The sequence below is a fragment of the Globicephala melas genome, chromosome 11 (assembly GCF_963455315.2).
Source record: "Globicephala melas chromosome 11, mGloMel1.2, whole genome shotgun sequence".
NCBI classification, from domain to species: domain Eukaryota; kingdom Metazoa; phylum Chordata; class Mammalia; order Artiodactyla; family Delphinidae; genus Globicephala; species Globicephala melas.
In genome coordinates, this window is record NC_083324.2 from 13,009,697 (window position 1) to 13,024,612 (window position 14,916).

The 14,916-nt window shown below is 38.5% G+C and overlaps 1 protein-coding gene across 8 annotated transcripts in view; it reads right to left on the reverse strand.

The window, feature by feature from the left end:
* Nucleotides 1-14,916, reverse strand: part of CNTN4 (contactin 4) — a 973,761-nt gene that overhangs the window by 64,996 nt on the left and 893,849 nt on the right. For all 8 annotated transcript variants that reach the window (XM_060307736.1, XM_060307734.1, XM_060307732.1 and 5 more), the window contains one exon: nucleotides 13,973-14,100. In XM_060307736.1, the coding sequence (XP_060163719.1) occupies nucleotides 13,973-14,100 (128 nt within the window). The remainder of the gene's footprint in view (nucleotides 1-13,972; nucleotides 14,101-14,916) is intronic.

Sequence of the window (14,916 nt, forward strand, 5' to 3'; positions counted from 1 at the left end):
CACACTGATTATAGAACTGCCAGAAGGCCAGGTAAAAATCCACTGTTGTTCTAAATGTTCTGCTTACATTTCTTCTCCCATAACCAGTAGCCTACTTTCAGCTCTTCAAATGGCTGCATAAAAGAGATAACCATGTTAACCTTTTAGAAATAGATCTTGCTAGAGTAAATCAGAGAGAGTTGATGGAAATGTTAATTAACTTGCTTTCATCTTGGTCAGGTTCTGTATTTAACCTAAAGGCCTACACAGTCTTTTGGATGGTTTTCTCAGATGTGATTGCCTATGACAGCCAGAGAAAGTCAATCATGGTGTGGTGAGGTTACTTGTTTGGGAGGGCAATACCCCTCCTGCCTCTGGCATAGAGAACAAATGCCAAGAAAGGAAGGTAGGTGAGAGTCACTCATGAATTATTCTGACACATCTCTTTTCTGGTTCAGGGTTTGTAATAGGCCACATTTTCCTTTTCAAGGTTGGGAACCAAGTGTTGGCTTCCCCCATGGGGCTGCCTCTGAAATACAAGGAGCAGGATGATGTGAAACACACACACACCCCCCTCTGCTTATGAGAGAGCACGTCCCTATGAAACCAGTCTGCATGAGAAAACATTATTCTCAAACCACAGGGAGCTTCAATATTTGGGAACAGAAGATAAAAGTGCTTAATTTTACTTTTCTCCTTATTGATAACACAATTAGCCATTCAAAATCCATTTCAACATTGGACATTATAAAAAAGAAAACTCACTATAGTTGAAAACAAACCACATGGATCTTGAAACATTTTATCACTGAAAAGCTCAATGTAAACCATTTTTTTCCTTCAGTAGGGGACTAGCTGTATGGCAGGATATAAGAGGACAGACGTAACTTAAAAGGACGTATGTGAGAAAGAGAGGATTTTTATTTACGTATTTGAAAAATATATAACTTTAATAATGCTGGGCATGTGTTCAGACGTGGTAGCAGAGGTAGGTCAGAGATCTATGCTTTTTAATATCAACCTCCTCTCAAGTAAGAATTTTTTCACATTTATAGCTAAATCATACTGATTGTAAGACAGCTGAAATGAGGCAATTAGTATGGCCTATGACAGCCGTGAAGAATGAAACGTGAGGTTTTCAGGGCAAGCCAGATGGATATCTTCAATATACTTCTTAGTATCTGCTTGTGGTAATAAGTTCAATTAAACTGAACCAGTACAACACAAGTCTCTTTGAATTGCAGGGAAAACAATTAATTACGTGCTTCACACTTAATGAAGCCAAAGAGTCATATTCTGTTTGCCTTTTTGTTTGTTTTGTTTATTTTGATTGGTAAGTACTCATTAGGAAATAACCGTTTATTTCATTCTACAGTAGGGTTTTTTCCTTAAAATTAAATACTTGGATTAAGTGGGTTAAATATCACTAGGAATAAGGTCTTCTCTATTCTACAATGTCTAGGAGAGAAGGAGAAAATCAGAACCATTCTCTGGATGATTCTGACTATAATATCTGACCACGTAGAGGAATTCTGACCTGAGGTTTTCTTTTTAACTAGAGATATCACACATGTAAAACTACAAAACATGTTTACTGATACTCATATTCCCATTTCTAGAATTAACAGTCTTTAACATTTTTTCCCATAGATCTCTAGCCTTTTCCCCCTGAATATACATTAAAAATTTACCCCCCAAAATATTATCAATACAGCTAAAGTTCTTTCATGTAACCCTCCTCCAGATTCCCTCCCTCGCAAATATAATCACGAGTTAGCGCTTATGTTGAGCAGGTATTTGTATGTTTAAACATTATATGGTATTATTTTTATTACTAATTCTCTATTAAATCATATTACATGCACTATATGAAATACTACCATATGTATTATTCTTTAATTTGCTTGCTTTTTTTTTTTTTGTCATTGCAAACAACATAATGAACATCTTTGCAAGTCTACCTCAGAACACGTGTAATTTCCTCTAGAGTAAATACCCTGAAATAGAATTGCTGGGCCAATTTTACTTGTTCTCCCCAGTGACTACTGCAGGTCACATTCCTACTCATACTGTGTGAGTACCATTTTCTTCACATTCTTACCAACAAAAGGTTTGGTTAGATGTCTATCTTTTGCCAGTCTTATATATAAAATGTCATATCACACTGGTACTTTAATTTGCATTTCCCTGATTACTAATGAGGCGGACAGTTCTTCAAAATCTTGTTGATCCACACGATGTCTTTTATACTAAAGGCAAGTACGTGAAAGCTGCTTTCAGCATAGAGGCCTTCCTAGGAAAAGGGCAGAGTTGGCGTAGAGAAGCACAATAGTTAAGGAATTATGTCTTCCCTCTGGACCAAGAATGGAGAAATGATGGGTAGGATGGAGTCAGGGTAGACTGTCCTGACATACAGTCTTAATAAATTTAAATCTCAACATTATAAAAGGAGAGAAGCTCTTTTACAGAGATGATCAGACGAGAGGACGATCATACCCATGACTGATACTGCTAAAGGCACACTATTTAGTAAATCTATGTGGCCCTCATTAGGGCTCACAAGAACCTCAGGGGAAATAATTATGCTCTGTTTCATTGAAATCCTGGCTTCGTGTCTTTGTATAAAGAGAGTTCTAGGTTATGTCATGCTCCGTGAGCACAGGAAGGACAAGAGGCCCAATCATCTACCCTTTCTTTAAGCGTCTGCTATTTGACTTAGCTGCTGCAAACTCCAGTGTGGTAGGTCTTCTCACATCTAACAGGATCTAGTACTGAAATGTTCTGGCCACTGTTCTTCTACCAGGAAATCTAACATAATTAGCATTTAGCACTTCTAACAACAAACTTTTCCTTCCTATTCTAGATGCCTTGGGTCAGAATTTGTGTCAATCCTATTAAAAAGACCCTTAATTATCATCTCGAAATAACTAGTTCCAGTAGAAGACATCCAATTAGGTTGAAACGTATTCTGTTGTAAGGGCCCGATGTTAAAAGCTTTTGTTGTGGGTTAGCAGCCAAATGTCATTGCCGGTTACTAATTTCTGATTGATTCTCAGTCATATATGGATAAAGCCTTGAATAACTTTACACAGAAGATGTAGGCTGCTTCAAACTCATTTTCAAAAAAGGTTCCAATTGAAAAGACTCTACATTATCGTGTTGGTCATGCCATGCACGGAAAGGTTGATATTTCTGAATTTCCTACAGTTAAAACAGAAGAACAACTTTTTGGGGCTTCCCTGGTGGCGCAGTGGTTGAGAGTCTGCCTGCCGATGCAGGGGTGACGGGTTCGTGCCTCGGTCTGGGAGGATCCCACATGCTGCGGAGCGGCTGGGCCCGTGAGCCATGGCTGCTGAGCCTGCGTGTCCGGAGCCTGTGCTCCGCAAGGGGAGAGGCCACAGCAGTGAGAGGCCCGCGTACCGCCAAAAAAAAAAAAAAAAAAAAAAAAGGTTATCAAAAGAAAGGATTAGTAAGTATTTTTCTGTAAAGGGCTGAATAGTAATGTTTTAGGCTTTGCTGGTCAAGAGGCAAAACTGAGGATATTATGTAGGTACTTACATGATCTCTGTCATGACTGCTCAACTCTGCTGCTGTGCAAAACCACCATCACTAATAGGTAAACAAATGACACAGCTGCATTTCATTAAAATCTTACTTATGCACACTGAAATAAGAACTTCATAAAATTTTTACATATCTGAAAGTATTATTATTCTTTTGATTTCTTTTCAACCAGTTAAACATGTGGAAACCATTCTTAGCTGCTGGGCTGTACAAAACTAGATGGCTAGCTGGATTTGGCCCGTGGGCCATAGTTTTCCAACCCCTGAAAATGCAGTCTTCTGAGACTTTGGTGTGTATGATGAGTTTACTAAAAATGTAGGGTTTTCAGGTCTCATCCCTAAAGATACAGATTTGTTAGGTTAGGGGTGAGGCATTGGGAATCCACTGAACTTCCACTTAGAAGGTGGCATGTACAAAGTTCTTTGATGTAGGATACGGTTTCTCAAAGCATGGTCTGGAACCACCAGCCACAGAGTTACTCAAGGTCACTTTGGATGTAGTTCAGCTAGATAACAGCACAGCTTATAGCCCTGCATTTCATTTTGAGCCCTGGAGGTGATCAATAAGACCTAGGGCTGCTATTACCATAATTATCTTGATGAACTATATCCAAGACAAAGAGAAGTCACTCATCTTGAGGACTGCTACTTAGAAATATCCGTTATAGGAAATCTGTACAGTAAAGACACTGTGTCATGCAAAATGGCATGCCTTTAACTCTGCTCTAGAGATAAAAATGAATTAGTAAGTACAATACTGCACGGAAATGTGGCCTGCTTACCATATAGTTCTTAACAACGTTCACAATCGCTAAAGCACTTCTTCCGTGAAAGGTCAAATATGATGCTTTCTGTGAGGATCCAAGGGTCTGACTCGAGAACTCTTCTTGCTTAAAATGAAAGAGCAAACCAAAATTCCAAATAGACGCTAACTAGCTAAAAAAATTAAATCAGTCAAATATAGAAATTCAGATGATGGAATGATAATCAAGAGCCCCCTGGGCGCCTGTCAGAATTCTGCAGTTTGGAAGCCTGCTCATGCATAATCTGGATATTTCTCCATTTTGTGGTTGCCTGCTACAGATGTATTTTAAACCTACTGTACCTGCTGTAGTGGATTTGTCCTCTCTTTCTCTGCCTCTACTTACTGTCCCTGTGTTTGACAGTATCTTCAGCTTCTCTCTAAACCACTGGGGTGGGGGTCAGGGGAAAGAGAATTGGATTTTAAAAGTGTTGTTAATGACAGAATTATTGTAAAAAGGTTAGAGGAGATGTGTTCTCATGTCTGACCTTCACAGTGTTTTAATCTGAGACATGGGAGGAGATCAAAACGAATACAAGCACATTTTATGGTTAGAGTGCAACTTCTCTGATAAATTAGTCCCTTTGTAGATCTCTAAATTGAATTAAAACACAGTGCTCCATCTATTTTGGACTAAACTGCTACATTTACATTAAAGGTACAGCACTCAAGTATTTTGACGTGAGATTCAGGACCTGGCACAGTTCATACAGAGTTCAGAATGGTTTTCTCTGCCTTTACCGTGCTTTACGGGGCAGATTTCTAAACTGTATTTCTCCATTTATATTAATGTCCTTCTCGGAGACCTGGTGGTCTGGGTGCCCCTTTGCACACTTGTGTACTTCCCACTAATGCTAATGGGACTCAGAACCAAGCAATGGGAAATAAATGTTCTCTCAAACATCTTCTGACCTTACCCAAGCAACAGGATTAACCCTGTGAACAAATTAACCAGATAAAGCTCATATTTCTTTGTCCCACCTCACCTGGAAGAATAGTATAAGAATCAGAGGGCCTCTGTGGAGAAAGTGACTACAGTTGAATACCAGAAAGAACTCTGCTTTGAAACAAATGAATTCCCCCCACAATCAGGTGGGGAAACATCATACTTTGACTTCACAGTTCCTGCCTACAGATCTCTGCCTTCCTCTTTTCATAGGCCACCGGGCTCTTCTCGTCCCATCCTTCCCACTCTCCCGTCTACTACAAAATCTCAGTTTTTAAAGTACTCATTTGTACAGATGAATCTATTTGCAGGGCAGGAATAAAGGTGTAAATGTAGAGAACAGACATGTGGACACGGGGGGATGGGGAGGGTGGGACGAACTGGGAGATTAGGTTTCACATAAGTACACTACCATCTGTAAAATAGATAGCTACTGGGAACCTGCTATATAGCACAGGGAGCTCAGCTTGGTGCCCTGTGACCACCTAGATGGGTAGGATGGGGGTGGGGTGGGAGGGAGGGAGGACAAAGAGAAAGGGGATATATGTATACATATACCTGATTCACTTCACTGTACAGCAGAAATTAACACAACATTGTAAAGAAATTATACGAAAATAAAAAAAAAAGGTACTCATTTGCCTCATCAAAAACTAGTATTTTCCAAGCCCAATCCACCAGAGGGCAGACAGCAGAAGCAAGAAGAACTACAATCCTGCAGCCTGGGGAACAAAAACCACATTCACAGAAAGACAGACAAGATGAAAAGGCAGAGGGCTATGTACCAGATGAAGGAACAAGATAAAACCCCAGAAAAACAACTAAATGGAGTGGAGATAGGCAGCCTTCCAGAAAAAGAATTCAGAATAATGATAGTGAAGATGATACAGGACCTTAGAAAAAGAATGGAGGCAAAGATCAAGAAGATGCAAGAAATGTTGAACAAAGACCTAGAAGAATTAAAGAACAAACAAACAGAGATGAACAATACAATAAGTGAAATGAAAACTACACTACAAGGAATCAATAGCAGAATAACTGAGGCAGAAGAACGGATAAGTGACCTGGAAGACAGAATGGTAGAATTCACTGCTGTGGAAGACAATAAAGAAAAAAGAATGAAAAGAAATGAAGACAGCCTAAGAGACCTCTGGGACAACATAAAATGCAACAACATTCGCATTATAGGGGTCCCAGAAGGAGAAGAGAGAGAGAAAGGACCTGAGAAAACATATGAAGAGATTGTAGTTGAAAACTTTCCTAACATGGGAAAGGAAATAGCCACCCAAGTCCAGGAAGCACAGAGAGTCCCATACAGGATAAACCCAAGGAGAAACACGTCAAGACACATAGTAATCAAATAGGCAAAAATTAAAGACAAAGAAAAATTATTGAAAGCAGCAAGGGAAAAATGACAAAAAACATAAAAGGGAACTGCCATAAGGTAAACAGTGGATTTCTCTGCAGAAACACTACAAGCCAGAAGGGAGTGGCATGACATATTTAAAGTGATGAAAGGGAAGAAACTACAACCAAGATTACTCTACCCAGCAAGGATCTCATTCAGATTCGATGGAGAAATCAAAAGCTTTACAGACAAGCAAAAGCTGAGAGAGTTCAGCACCACCAAACCAGCTCTACAACAAATGCTAAAGGAACTTCTCTAAGTGGGAAACACAAAAGAAGAAAAGGACCTACAAAACCAAACCCAAAACAATTAAGAAAATGGTCATAGGAAATACATGTCGATAACTACCTTAAACATGGATGGATTAAATGCTCCAACCAAAAGACACAGGCTCGCTGAATGGATACAAAAACAGGATCCATATGTATGCTGCCTACAAGAGACCCACTTCAGACCTAGGGACACATACAGACTGAAAGTGAGGGGATAGAAAAAGATATTCCATGCAAGTGGAAATCAAAAGAAAGCTGGAGTAGCAATACTCGTATCAGATAAAATAGACTTTAAAATAAAGAATGTTACAAGAGACAAGGAAGGACACTACATAATGATCAAGGGATCAATCCAAGAAGAAGATATAAGAATTATAAATATATATGCACCCAACATAGGAGCACCTCAATACATAAAGCAACTGCTAACAGCTATAAAAGAGGAAATCCACTGTAACACAATAATAGTGGGGGACTTTAACACCTCACTTACACCAATGCACAGATCATCCAAACAGAAGATTAATAAGGAAACACAAGCTTTAAAGGACACAATAGACCAGATAGATCTAGTTGGTATATATAGGACATTCCATCCAAACACAGACTACACTTTCTTCTCAAGTGCGCACGGAACATTCTCCAGGATAGATCACACCCTGGGTCACAAATCAAGCCTCAGTAAATTTTAGAAAATTGAAATCGTATCAAGCTTCTTTTCTGAGCACAATGCTATGAGATTAGAAATCAATTACAGGGAAAAAAACGTAAAAAACACAAACACATGGAGGCTAAATAATACGTTACTAAATAACCAAGAGATCACTGAAGAAATCAAAGAGGAAACCAAAAAATACCTAGAGACAAATGATAATGAAAACATGACAAGCCAAAACCTATGGGAGGCAGCAAAAGCAGTTCTAAGAGGGAAGTTTATAGCAATACAATCCTACATCAAGAAACAACAAACATCTCAAATAAACAATCTAACCTTACACATAAAAGAACTAGAGAAAGAAGAACAAACAAAACCCAAAGTTAGTAGAAGGAAAGAAATCATAAAGATCAGAGCAGAAATAAATGAAATAGAAACAAAGAAAACAATAGCAAACATCAATAAAACTAAAAGCTGATTCTTTGGAAGATAAACAACATTGATAAACCATCAGCCAGACTCATCAAGAAAAAGAGGGAGAGGACTCAAATCAATAAAATTAGAAACGAAAATGTAGAAGTTACAACAGACACCGCAGAAATACAAAGCATCCTAAGGGACTACTACAAGCAACTCTATGCCAAAAAAATGGATGACCTGGAAGAAATGGACAAATTCTTAGAAAGGTATAACCTTCCAAGACTGAACCAGGAAGAAATAGAAAATATGAACAGACCAATCACAAGTAATGGAATTGAAACTGTGATTAAAAATCTTCCAACAAACAAAAGCCCAGGACCAGATGGCTTCACAGGTGAACTCTACCAAACATTTAGAGAAGAGCTGACACCCATCCTTCACAAACTCTTGAAAAAAAATTGCAGAGGAAGGAACACTCCCAAACTCATTCTATGAGGCCACCATCACCCTGATACCAAAACCAGACAAAGATACTACAACAAAAGAAAATTACAGACCAATATCACTCATGAATATAGATGCAAAAATCCTCAACAAAATACTAGCAAACAGGGGCTTCCCAGGTGGCACAGTGGTTGAGAGTCCGCCTGCCAATGCAGGGGAGATGGGTTTGTGCCCAGGTCCGGGACGATCGCACATGCTGCGGAGCGGCTGGGCCCGTGAGCCATGTCCGCTGAGCCTGCGCGTCCAGAGCCTGTGCTCCACAATGGGAGAGGCCACAATAGTAAGAGGCCCACGTACCACACACACACACACACAAAAAACAAAAAACTAGCAAACAGAATCCAACAACACGTTAAAAGGATCATACACCATGATCAAGTGGGATTTATCCCAGGGATGCAAGGATTCTTCAATACATGCAAATCAATCAGTGTGATACGCCATATTAACAAATTGAAGAAGAAAAACCATGTGATCATCTCAATAGATGCAGAGAAAGCTTTTGACAAAATTCAACCCATTTATGATAAAAACTCTCCAGAAGGTGGGCATAGAGGGAACCTATCTCAACATAATAAAGGCCATATATGACAAACCCACAGCAAACATCATTCTTTTTTTTTTTTTTTGCTGTATACGGGCCTCTCACTGTTGTGGCCTCTCCCACTGCGGAGCACAGGCTCCAGACACACAGGCTCAGTGGCCATGGCTCACGGGCCCAGCTGCTCCGTGGCATGTGGGATCTTCCCGGGCCGGGGCACGAACCCGTGTCCCCTGCATCGGTAGGTGGACTCTCAACCACTGCGCCACCAGGGAAGCCCTAAACATCATTCTAAATGGTGAAAAACTGAAAGCATTTCCTCTAAGATCAGGAACAAGACAAGGATGTCCATTCTCACCATTATTATCCAACATAGTTGTGGAAGTCCTAGCTATGGCAATCAGAGAAGAAAAAGAAATAAAAGGAATACATATTGGAAAGGAAGAAGTAAAACTGTCACTGTTTGCAGATGAAATGAGACTATACATAGAGAATCCTAAAGATGCCACCAGAAAAATACTAGACCTAATCAATGAACGTGGTAAAGTTGCAGGATACAAAATTAATGCACAGAAATCTCTTGCATTCCTTCCAACAAACAAAAGCCCAGGACCAGATAGCTTCAAATAAACAATCTAACAAAATGCAAATCTCTTGCATTTTTCACTAATGATGAAAAATATGAAATAGAAATTACGGAAACACTCCCATTTACCATTGCAACAAAAAGAATAAAATATCTAGGAATAAACCTACCTAGGGAGACAAAAGACCTGTATGCAGAAAATTATAAGACACTGATGAAAGAAATTAATGATACAAACAGATGGAGAGACATACCATGCTCTTGGATTGGAAGAATCAATATTGTGAAAATGACTATACTACCCAAAGCAATCTACAGATTCAATGCAATCCCTATCAAATTACCAATGGCATTTTTTACAGAACTAGAACAAAAAATCTTAAAATTTATATGGAGACACAAAAGACCCTGAATAGCCAAAGCAGTCTTGAGGGAAAAAAATGGAGCTGGAGGAATCAGACTCCCTGACTTCAGACTATACTACAAAGCTACAGTAATCAAGACAATATGGTGCTTACACAAAAACAGAAATATAGATCAATGGAACAGGATAGAAAGCCCAGAGATAAACCCACACACCTATGGTCATCTAATCTATGACAAAGGAGGCAAGGATATAAAATGGAGAAAAGACAGTCTCTTCAATAAGTGGTGCTGGAAAAATTGGACAGCTACATGTAAGAATGAAATTAGAACACTGCCTAACACCATACACAAAAAAAAACTCAAAATGGATTAGAGATCTAAATGTAAGACCGGACAGTATAAAAATCTTAGAGGAAAACATAGGAAGAAGACTCTTTGACATAAATCACAGCAAGATCTTTTTTGATCCACCTCCTAGAGTAATGGAAATAAAAACAAAAATAAACAAACGGGACCTAATGAAACTTAAAAGTTGTTGCACAGCAAAGGAAACTACAAACAAGATGAAAAGACAACCCTCCGAATGGGAGAAAATATTTGCAAACGAATCAACGGACACAGATTTAATCTCCAAATATATAAACAGCTCATGCAGCTCAATATTAAAAAAAACAAACAATCCAATCCAAAAATGGGCAGAAGACCTAAACAGACATTTCTCCAAAGAAAACATACAGATGGCCAAGAAGCACATGAAAAGATGCTCAACATCACTAATTATTAGAGAAATGCAAATCAAAACTACAATGAGGTATCACCTCACACCAGTTAGAATGGGCATCATCAGAAAATCTACAAACAACAAATGCTGGAGAGGGTGTGGAGACAATGGAACCCTCTTGCACTGTTGGTGGGAATGTAAATTGATACAGCCACTATGGAGAACAGTATGGAGGTTCCTTAAAAAACTAAAAATAGAATTACCATACGACCCAGCAATCCCACTACTGTGCACATACCCAGAGAAAACCATAATTCAAAAAGACACATGCATCCCAATGTTCGTTGCAGCACTGTTTACAATAGTCAGTTCATGGAAGCAACCTAAATGCCCATCCACAGAGGAATGGATAAAGAAGATGTGATACATATATACAATGGAATGTTACTCAGCCATAAAAAGGAACGAAATTGGGTCATTTGTAGAGATGTGGATGGATCTAGAGACTGTCATACAGAGTGAAGTAAGTCAGAAAGAGACAAACAAATATCGTATATTAACGCATATATGTGGAACCCAGAAAAATTGTACAGATAAACAAGTTTGCAGGGCAGAAATTGAGACACAGATGTAGAGAACAAACGTATGGACACCAAGGGGGTTGTGGCGGTGGGGGTGGTGGTGGGATGAATTGGGAGACTGGGATTGACATATATATGCTAATTTGTATAAAATGGATAACTAATAAGAACCTGCTGTATAAAAAAATAAATTAAATAAAAAAAAAGAAATTTGTGCAGATGTGAACCAGATCACAGGAACAAAGACAAAAAAAAAAACCTAGCATTTTCCTAATATACACTGAAAGAAATAATTACTTAAATTTAAAAAACCCAGTTTAACTCTGGATTGCCTAAAATAATCTGTTATATCATACATGCGGAATCACTGTTTACATTTTACTAGAAGGCAAAAAATGAAGTGTTAAGTTTCTTAACAAAGAAAGAAGTTACTATGTCAGCAACATTTACATCCACCCAAGTAAGGAGGCGATCATTGTGCATTTCATCACTGGTGTCTCTCTAAGCTTTGTACCATAATTCACTACAAGAGGAGCAGCAGGGAATGCTATGCATGGTTAAGAATGTTTTTATCCTGGGGCTGGTGGTACTCCTGGGAGATGGACTCTGATGGGAAAGAGAGGACTTTCCTTTCTGCCAACTATTTTGAGAGCTGAGGAAGTCAGGTTTATGAGAAGGATACTAACCAAACACAGGACATAACTTATTCCTACATGTGAAAATACCCCAGTTTCAACAATACATAGCAGCATATATATGACGTCTCTGCTCAGGTGTTCATAGTCTTTCACAGTCTCAGTCATGTCTTTGTGGCAGGCTCCCTTCTCTTTACTGATTCTCCTAATGGGTGGAAACTTCATGAATTTCCATTTCAATAAGATTTAGAAGGTATGTAGAGCCATTTTGTTAAAATACAAACAACAACAGCAAAAGCAACTACTAGTATTTCCTAAGTGTCAAGCACCATGTTAAGAGGTTCACATGGATAATCTCAGTCATCAAAACAACCCGATGATGTCAGCACTGCTATTATCCCCACACAGGTTAATTATCTCATCCAAGGTCACGGAGCCAGTAAGTGGGAGAAATAAGATCCAAAGCCAGATCTCTCTGACTCTGAGCCCAGCCTCTTCATCACTACTGAAGACTTCTGCCTACTCTTCTCTTTTATCTCCATAACTAGCAAATCATCTATAGTTAGGTGTCAGCTCTGTCATTGATCAGCTCTGAAACCTTGCGGTTCCTCCTGGTCCTAGTCCATCACTAAGTTTCCTTTTGTAGCTGAGAAAGCTATACATTAGCAAAGACGTCTAGCTGAAATTTTGTTTTACAAGTCTTACTAACTTCTTTTTCCTCTGCCCTGTGAAACAGAACGAACACATAGTCACATATCCACACTATTGCTCTGAGTGAATAATAGGTTGAAATAGCTGGAGTCCATCCAAACACAGATTTATGTCTGACTCTTGAACTTACAGTTTTCTATCTGCATAGACAAGTATGTTTATGATAAAAAGGCTTCCATAAGTGGCAGTACTTTTCCAACTTCTAATGACTCCGAAATACATAATTAGGTAATTTTTAGTTTTCTTCTTTAAATTAAAATAGAGGCAAATATTCTTTTGGGGATATTTTAATTTGCCTTAGGCTATCTTACTTCACAGAGGGAGCTACAAATGGGCAAGAGGGAAATAATAAATATGCTATAACACATTTGTATCTATTATAGAGAAACAGGAAAAATGAGTAAGATTTGCTGGCACAGTAGAAAGAACCAGGGAGAATGCAGAATCAGGATTCCTGGGTTCACATCCCTCTTCTGCTACTGGTGACCCTGAGAAACTCACCAACCTAAGCTTTATCTTCCTCAGTCAGATCATTGCCAAGATCCCTGACTCGGGGGCAAGATATAAAGTGATAGAAATGCACATTAAATGTAAATTAAAATCTCATCTCTCACAATTCTTACTTGGTACTTTCAGCCCATTCCATCAACCTGGTGTTGGAATAGACTTACATCCTGTGCCATGCGAAGAGCATAAAGGAGTTTCTGTCTCTACTATAAAGCACCCAGGCTAAGGGATGTGGAAAATTTTCTTTCTTTAAAACCGACAGGGTTGGCTGGGTGACTGAAGCAAAACACAGGGGTGGTCAAAGCCCTTTATTAGTATAATACTCCACATCCATACCTCTGATAACCAAGGCAGCTCTTTTAAGAAATCGCCAATGTCATTGCTTAAACAATGTTAGCTAAAATTAGTATTTGAGTCGTGGGTTTTTAATTTGTTAGCACAGTGTTCCTAGACATGAATTCCAAATCTATAGAGACTTGAAAGAAATTTAATTAAAGGATTGAAGATAACATTAGTTACAATACTATAATAGCTACAATGGCTGTAATTCTCAAAATTGTATTGGATGATCCTGAAATAAGATAGCTTTTCAATCATATGCATTACCAACAGTTCCCTAAGAATTATTAATCATATCATGTTTGCCATGATGAATTAATTTAGCGACACAGTGATATCTGTACATATTAATATGAAGGATGTCACTTCACTAGATTACATTATTTGAAATGAGGACACACATATTAATCTATATGTTCTCCGGGTTAGTAATTACCTTTTACTACCAGGTTTCCAGTACTGCTAGCAGTTCCGAAATGGTTAGTGGCTATGCAGGTATAACTTCCAGCATCTGATTTAGTCACATTGACGATTCTGAGGCTTCCATCTTCAGAAATGGTAATTCTGAAATCAAAGCAAATAAACCCAAAATGGTAAGTTTATCCCATATGACCAACTGGAAATTATTTCTGTCATTCTGTCATTTTCAAACTATTAAATCATGGCTACATCACTTGACAGCTTCATCTTTAGGATATTCGTCTATATACACATGATTAGGATGCATGACTTAGTACTCTTAATACTTTTCTTGCTAATATGGTCTCAACAGTCTGTTGGAATAACTATTAGAAAAAGGAGACTCGTTGTAACCATTCTCTCTCTTCGACAGCTCTAACCACATTATGCAAAGAAAAGGCTTACTGTAGATAACCGTTAGTCTTAAAACTGCTGAAGAATAAGAAAACATAAATCCCTTGATGGGCCACTTTATGCATTTTCATTGAAAGTGTTTTCTTCTAGATGAGAAGGCTTAAATTAAATGAGTTACTATTAAGCATATTTCTTTCTGAAATATGTCAGACAATACACTTTTAAAAAGATGCAAAAACTGAACTTAAAAAATTAAAATATTCCACAACAAGGTATGACTTTGGCAAAATAGCAAATGTAGATGGCCATCTCAGGGCCCACAATTAGGGACAAATATCTGCTACCAGGTGGGAAGGAAACACTTTCACTGACAGACACAAAACTGGAACAGGAAGGATTTGAGAGGACCCTGTTTTAAACTTGACTACAGCTGAAGGGAGAGATGCAAAGATGAATAAGACACACAGCATGGCTTAGAGGCTAGCTGGAGAAATAAGAAAGGTACACAGATGGCCCATTCAAGGTAAATGCCTGTTGAATCTTCACTGTATCTTTCAAATCTACCCA